This window comes from Podarcis liolepis, assembly GCF_965112155.1.
Source record: "Podarcis liolepis genome assembly, chromosome: 1".
NCBI classification, from domain to species: domain Eukaryota; kingdom Metazoa; phylum Chordata; class Lepidosauria; order Squamata; family Lacertidae; genus Podarcis; species Podarcis liolepis.
Genome location: NC_139554.1, coordinates 57,639,616 through 57,647,792, shown reverse-complemented (window position 1 = coordinate 57,647,792; position 8,177 = coordinate 57,639,616). Strand labels below are relative to the sequence as shown.

At 45.0% G+C, this 8,177-nt stretch overlaps 1 protein-coding gene across 1 annotated transcript in view; it reads right to left on the bottom strand.

Moving 5' to 3' along the window:
* Positions 1-5,741: 5,741 nt before the first annotated feature.
* ABTB2 (ankyrin repeat and BTB domain containing 2) overlaps positions 5,742-8,177 on the bottom strand; it is a 150,035-nt gene continuing 147,599 nt past the window's right edge. The window contains exon 17 of the mRNA XM_083463236.1: positions 5,742-7,862. Coding sequence (XP_083319362.1) covers positions 7,665-7,862 — 198 coding nt within the window. The 3' untranslated portion in view covers positions 5,742-7,664. The remainder of the gene's footprint in view (positions 7,863-8,177) is intronic.

The following is an 8,177-nucleotide window of genomic DNA, read 5'->3' as shown; positions in this document are numbered from 1 at the left end:
GTCGAGGATTAGGCAAGGTTGCATGCAACACACACATAACACACTGGCCAGATGTTCCCAAACCCACAGGCCACCTAATCATAAAATCAGCTTACAGTGTGAGACTTTTAAAAGAAAGGTTTCTTTCAGTTTTGTGGCTTTTTTGCCTGTGGGTTTGGAGTAGCTGTGGGTTTGTAGTGGGTTTTTCTTCTTCCTCTCCCCCAGCTTCCTTTTAAAGCCCTGGTAGTTGAGAAGCAACTTTAAAAGCAGAAAAATGTTAAGGCTTCCTTTTTCCCAGACCTGTACTGTGAATGCAGAATTAAGGCATCTGCTGGACGTGGGGCCTGTGCTATAACAACTAGAAATGGCCACCCTGGGACATGGAGCTGGTAAATGTTTCCAATGATATATTTTCCCAGCAGCTGCAGGCATAGAAATGTCTTCTGGCTCCACACACCTTTCAGGGTGCCGTGTATGGAGAAATGTATTAATGTGTGTGTGTATACTTCTCTGGTGGTTAGGAAGATCATGGTAGTGGGCGATTCGATCAGTAGGAACATAGCTGGGGGTGTGATGGGCATGCGGATGGAAGGATGAATTGCCTACCTGATGCAAAGGTTGCAGATGTTACCTGTTGCCTGGATAGCTTGGTAGGTAGTGCTGGGGAAGAGTTTGTGGTCATGGTGCACGCTGGATCCAACAATACAGGGAAATGTGGTTGTGTGGTCCTGGAAGCGAAATTTAGGTCGCTAGGTAGGATTCATGTATCCAATGAAGTGCTTTGGCTTGCACAATAGAACTTCTCTCTTGCTTGTCCCTCCTCACCCCCACATGCCTCCCCCCTAAATCTGCTCCTGAGGTTTGGGGGGGGAACCCCCTACCAGATTTAGGTGGGTACAGGGAGAATAGAGGAAGGGGAAATCCCATTGTGCAGCCAAACATCCTTGCACTAGCAGGAGCGTTTTGTGGGATACCACCCTCTTGGGTTACGGTGGCTATGTGCTGCCACGAGTGCAGGAGGTAGTATGCCTCTGAAAAACAGTGGCTAGGAATCACAAGTGGAGAAGATGCTGTTGTGCTCAGGCTTCCCATGTGCACCTGGTTGGCCACTGAGAAGAGCGTGCAGGACTACATGGACCTCTGGTCTAGATGGACCATCAGGACTCTTCATCTTCTTAGGTTCATATCTCAGCTATAACCAGAGTTAAGATCCTTTCTCTCAGCTCAGCAGACGCAAAATTTCTGAGAGTTTGAAAGCTCGCTGGTTCCTTTTGGGCCATTTTTGATTTTTTAAAAATAGTCTATTAATACACACACACACACACCTACAAATATACATATATTTGTGTATCTAGGGAGTGCCCCTCTGCATTTAGAGAAAACACAGCATTATTATTTTTTGGTACTTGATTTTTGCTTCAGACGTTTGAGTTCACTATTAAGAGGAAGCAAATGGAACGTTCAACAAAATGTCGCAATGGTCTCCCATCACCCGACAGAAACGCTCTTGTGTTCAGGGTTCCAGCTGGCCAGCTTTGCCCTTTGCTGCAGCAGTTACGTGGAGGGCCCTGCCCGGCCAAGATAAGCATTGACATCCTATTGAGACTCATCCTGATGGGATTTCAAAAAGGACACCAACACCACTCTTCCTCTGGACCGATGGATCAACCCAATATATAAGGTACGTGTCCAATGGATCTTTTGTGCTAGTGAATGGAGTTGAGGCCGATGTGCTGGTGTTGTGAGTGGCTGAGGCTCGCCTTTAACACAACTGAAGCCAGAGGTAGCAGGAGTTTTAAATTGCTTCCAAATGCATCCTTTCGCCAGTGCCGACTGTTGGGATTAATGTACACAGATGTTCCTGTTTTATGGACTGTGTAGCTTACTGCCCATTAAACCAGAGTAATGGGAGGCCTCTCCTTGTGTGTATCACTGTTTGGGGGCAGTGGACTCTAATTGAAATCCTGGCTGTTAACTTTATATAAAATGAGGAAGAAAAGGAACTCGGTGGATGGTAAGGTAATTAGTCTTCTAGCTCTGAGAACAGCTGTAGAAGAGAATATGTGTTGGCTAAAATAAAGGGCAGGTGAAGAAAGAAGATACAGTAGGAGTTTAAAAATCTTTTTTTGAAAAAAATTGCTGCTGGCTGTCCCATGCTTCCACCGCTGCCTCATATTGTGCTGCAACGTGTTAATTAAATGAGCAAAGCTATTCGCATTTCAGAAACAACCTAGTGATGAAATCAATTGGTAAGAGCACCTGATTTATTGCAACATGGATCTTAAATTTGAATTACGTGTGCTTACCTAGTTTCCATAGTTAATCCTTTTATATTTAATTATATTTTAAATTCCTTGATGTTTTCATTTTTGTAGAGAATTGGGTGTGTGTTTTTCCAGTTTCTGATGACCCCATGCAATGATATGATTTCCATTCTGGCACTGCGACATTGCTGCACTTCCCATTTCTGTCCCTTTTCAATATTTAGAGCACAGTCCTATGCTACTTTACCTGCAAGGAAGCCTCATAGAACTAAGAAGGGCCTACATCTGAGTGGACAAGCATAGGAGGTTAAACTTTCCCATAAAAACGCCTCTCTATTTCTCAGCAATGCTTTAATACTGAACGGTACTGACTCTGAGGTTGCAGCATCTCTGATCCATTTGAAACACATCCTCAGCTGTATGCAGCGTAACCTTTCACATGTGAACACACAGCAAAATAGATACTTCTGCATTTTTTGCACGTTTTAACCATTCATCTTCAAGATCTCCAACTCTTCCTGCCTTTGTTTTGCCAAGATCAACCAGCAGGGGGAACTGTGATGTGTTAAGATGATACCATTCCAGCTGAAAAACCTTTCAAGGCCAAAGCTTGAGTCCTCCACACTTGAGAACTGTCAATTCATTTAAAAGGGTTGGCAGGCAGACTTTTGACATTGCCTACCAGGGGTCATTCCCACGGCTCAGAGCACCACCTGCAAGTGAGTGATCTCAGAGGGGTAGGAGCTGGGCCATTAGCCCAGGTAACTCTCACAAACCTTGGCTGGAGATGAGAGAGTGCTCTGATTAATTAGACTAAAATGGCAAAGCTGTGTCGGGCCGGTGCTGTTCCCAGCAGGAGGCTGGGAGGTGATGTGACCTAGTTGTCAGTGTGATCATTCCTCTGCGTCAGAGAGCCCTGAATGGTTTTGACAGCTGGCAGCACCTAGCTGACTTGTGGGAGAGGTACGTTGCAGGACTAGCGGTGCCCTGGCAGAACGTTAGTGGAGCCTGTTCTTTTTGCAGCAGGAAAAATGACAGCCTGGTGACAGAGTGGTAAAAAGAGCAGAGGAAATCACCTCTTGGTATTTTCTCCCCTATATGAGGGGAGTGGCCTTTTTTTATGAAAAAGCAAGCAAAGGATTTGCTTATGGTAGCCTAATATTTTTGCCAGGTTATTAAGCAAACGTGCCTTTGGTTCAGGAATTTTTAAGAGGGTGACAGGTTCCAACTCTCAGGCTCCACCTCCTCACCCCCCCAAAAAAACACACCCAAACTTCACCCTCTGATCCATCAGCCCTGCCTAAGTCTAGCTGTAGCTACAGCATTCGATGATGCAGATTCTAGTCCACAATAGCTCATGCCTTCATCCATTTGATAGGATTTAAGGTGGCAAGAGACTCTTTGCTGCAACAGCATAATTTGCTGGAAACTTTAGGCTCTGAAGAACTCACCAGGGCTGCTTTTTGCTGATTTTTTAAAAAATACCCAGTTAATGGGCACAGTTCCATTAAAAGGGTATTTAAGCATCCCAAGATGCCAACTCTCAATGGTGCCTCTGCCTATTGGTTCAGGCATTCTGGATTTTTGTATTCCTACGGCTTTCCATTCATTTCCTGTTGTTCTCAGATGCAGTGCTCTTGACAATGAGAGCCTCTCTGTTTACGTTACAAGGCTTCAGGGAGCTTTTTAAGATGAAGCCCCCAAACCGCCCCCCCCTTTGTCCATCTTTTCTCCCTTCCTTTGTTAACTAACCCCCAAATGGCTTCTGCTCTGGGCCTACTCTGATAGCTGCAGGCCATGTCAGGAAGCATCAAGCTTCTAAGGGGGAAAGGAGGGGGGGGGAGGGGTTTCCTAGGGGATGTGCATGGCAGTGGAAGCTCATTCAGGAGCTGCAGCCTGTGGTTATAGCCAAGCCCCCTGGAGGATACAGTGTGCATTCGGCTTGGCAACTTTGGGTTGCTCTCCTCGACTGTGCTTAGAGACATGTGTAGGCTAGAGAGAAAAACAGGTACAGCCTGAATTTGGTGCGTTTGCTATGGTGCTTTGTACTGACAAAGAGGCAAGCTGACTTGAAAATGAAAACATAAATTAAGGGGCTTTCCTTCTCAGCAGAAAGAACACCTGCAGCAAAACAAGCAACATTCCAACTACAGATACCATTTTCTTCCTTGCGCACATAATAAACCCCTTCCACCCTTAACCCTTATTTGGATTCTAACCCATGGGCGGTATTTAATGCTGTGCCTTGGCTTCTATGCACATAATAGGACTTCATACACCCTCAGAAATCTGCTACGGGGGACCCTCTGGAGCAGATTTTGGGGATGTGCTAGAGGGAGGAGAGGAAATGGAGCTCCTGTTGCGTCAGTGAAACTTAAGTGTGTGGAATGCTGGGTACATGTGTCTTAACCTTCCTCTTCCTCTTCCTCTAAGCAGCCACTTTTTCATTGGGGCTACTTTCTGTCTAAGCCTCTGGCCGAGCTGCTGGGTCAGGAACCGGCCCTACCGTTAGGGGACGTGAGCCAGCTGCTAAAGAGTTTGCGTGTCCTGAAAGGACAGCAAATTCTTAGCTATTTAAATTATTATTCTTGGGTATTTTTACTCTTAGGGAAGTGGGGGGAGGCACCTGTGTGATTTGATCTGCTTCAAGTGCCCACTATGTACCTTGACTGGTAGGAGGTGTGTAGGGGGAGTGATGACATCATTTGCTGTTCTGTCTTGGGCAGTAAAATGCCTTCAGCCAGCCTTAGTCTACAGGCTTCATTTGAAGGCAAGTGAATGAGGTGATAATCCCAGTCCTGGGAGATTTCTAGCAGGGAACAATCTCTTAGAAGAGATTGGGCTTCTATCCTTTTGAGGGCTGTGAAGCAGGACAGATTTCAACAGGAGCAATAACCCCATCTTTTGAATACTGTGGTGGAAGAAGCTGAGCATTTGAGTGCTTCAGGCTCTTAAAGGGACAGTTCCCCTTTCTTCATTTGGGGTACATTGGCTGCCATAATCCCATTTTCATAGGAGTCAAATGGATGTAGGGGCTTGAGACCACAGGTGCAAACCTAAGCATGCGAATTTCTACAGAGGGGATAGCAACACTTACCCTGAACTACTGGCCATCTCAGAAGCAGCAAGGAAGCTCTGCTTTAAGGATTCTTTCAGCTGAAAACCAGCAGCTGAAACCTTTCCTCTAAACCTCAAAACTCTATTCCTTGCTGAAAGCTATTCTTTCTATAGGATGGCATAACCAAGGCTAGTAAGGCATTAAGAAGGCAGTAGTATCATAGAAACTGTTTAGCTGCTGAAACAAGACTACCTGCATGCCATTCGCCCAGTCCTATCTGAGCACAGAATTTGGAAGAAAATCTATTTTCCTGAGCGTGTTTGTGTATGCAGAGCCCATCTCATGCATAGTTTATCATAAGGCACTCTTGTTTTTATCTCTTCCTTTTCATCATAATGCGTTCCCTAGCCGCCTTAAAATAACTGAGCTTATACCATCTGTAAAGTTTAACAAAAGTTATGTTGTTAATAAAATATGGTACATTTACATAAGTGACATTAATGTACAGTTAATGTAGCAGACAACATTACAGCAATGAAACAGTATCTATAATATTTTTTTTTGTACAGATAGCTGAAACAGCTTTTTCAAAATTATTTTCCAGAATTACAACTTTTGGGGATATTCCCAAACAAGCTTGACCTTTTCTGTGATTTCTGGGGTCAGGGAGGGAAATGTGAATTTGTGGGTTCATTTCTGGTCCAAATTTCAAAAGTGATTGATTGAAGGGTGTATAATCTTACCACCTAGTTTAACAACTGCCTCAGACAGCTACTGTGCAAGAGCCTGTTTGCACTGAGCATTTTTCAACTTTTAGCATTCTGATCCTCTCCCTATTCCTGGCCCACTTACAACATGTGCCGCTCATGAAGTTCCTCCTGGCTTTTTGAAGGGCTGAATTCTTTTACCTTGGCAGCAATGACATTTCAGTACTGTGTGATGTTGGTGTATTATGCAGAAAGATGAAGTAGAGAGAGACAAATGGTTCAGTGGTGAGTGAGAGATGCAAGAAAGTAGGCTTGATGCCTGAGAATAGGTTTCTATCTCAGAGTTAATTTTCTCAGCCATAATATGCTGAAGTGCTTTGACCTTTATCATCCTCAAAACTGATGAAATAATCATTTACAAAGATGCTTAGTTTTGTATTGAATGCTCTCCCAACCTCCCAATGACATGTTAAAACGAAAATGCTTCAGCACGTGGGGAGGGCAGTTCACAGGGTCAAAAAAAACCTAGATATGATTGTGGAGAAAAACTTTCCTCTAAAACATATATTCACACCAAGCAGTCCCACATTTCTATTACACTTCTAGTAACTTCCCTGAAACACTACAACAGGGGGTGGGGAGCCTGTGGCCATCTGGATACTGTGGGACTGCAACTCCCATCATCCCTCAAGCCTGGCCATGCTGGCTGGGGCTGATGGGAGTTTGAGGCCAGCAACACCTGGAGAGCCACAGGTTCCCCATCCACGCTCTACAAATACATTTGCAACACATCTCTCTCCCCCTTGCTCCTATACAGCTCCCCTCTATCCTTTTCCTCCTTTAGTCTATTAACAATACGCCCTTCACAGAAGAAGCATCGTTCACTTGCAAATCTCTCCCCAAACAGTGAGCGCTTTGCATAGACGGCATGATGTCTCAGTTTTTTAAATATTCCACTCTAAATGTTCATCCAGTAGAGAATGCAAAGGTGGAAGCAACCCTTGACAAAGGTGTTGGGTGTTAGCAGTGCTATTTTTCTAGAAAAAGAGGTGCCAGAACTCACCATGAACTCCTCCCTCGTTCTTTTAGAATGGCACCCACCTGAGAGGTGCTGGAACTGAGTTCCAGTGAGTTCCAGCTGGAAAAAAGCCCTGGGTGTTAGGGAGGAGTTTTGTTCCCAGTTAGCAACTTCCCAACCCTGCCATCTAATTTTCAGTACAGATCAAAGCATTAAGGTACCGGTTCAGTTTTGTCACACCCAAACAAGCTGTTGACGTGCAACTAAATGCGGTGGAGAATGTACATTACAACATATTTCAGAATGTGCATCTCCTTCACAAAAACGCAACAGACTGCATGTTTTCCTGCCTGAATGATTTACACTTGCAGCTTCTAATCCAGCAAGCAAGGTTTCCTGAGCTAGACTGGAGCATTTGCTTTGGGTGTCTGTGCCTATAAATCCCAGCTGCACAGTGAACGGTCAGGTCTTTTGTACTGGGGATTTTTGGATCTGGTGGAGGAACTTTCAGCAATCCAGTTGCTGGCGAGGGAAGCCAGCAAATTTGGGCCAAAATCCCGTCCTAGTGCAGTTAGATGAGCAAGTGCTTTGAGCATCCCAGCTTATCCAGACAGGGTCACTGTTGTTCCTCTTGGCAATCACACCCTTGAGGTGATGTAAATGGAATGAAGTCTGCTGGCCAGTGTGGACTGCAAGTCCTGCAGGGGATCCAGACCCTGAACTTTACTGTTCCTGCCGTAAATGAGCTGTTTGAAAGGCTCCTGGTCCAACAAGGCACTCATGTGTTTGAGGAAGAACCCCTCGCAGAAACAGACTAGTTCCTGGGCACTGTGGATCTGAAAAACAGAAGAGCATCATGTCAGATTGACGGATAAGTGGGATTTTTTATGCAGCTGTCAATTATCGCCTCTCTCTCCCCCACCCACTCAGACAGCTTCAGTATATGGGGAGGCTTAAATGCTGACAGCAAATGGTTAAGAGGATATTAATCCCGGGGTTAACGAATATTTTCTGTCCCCTGTGTGTGTGTGTGTTTGGGGGGGGGCAGTTCTACTGGGATATTTTAAAGAGGGTAAAAGTCTCCCTCTTTCTAATCCCTTTGTGATCTCCTGCTGCTTGTTGAGCCAAAGTCAAGTAACTCTTAAAGGAAA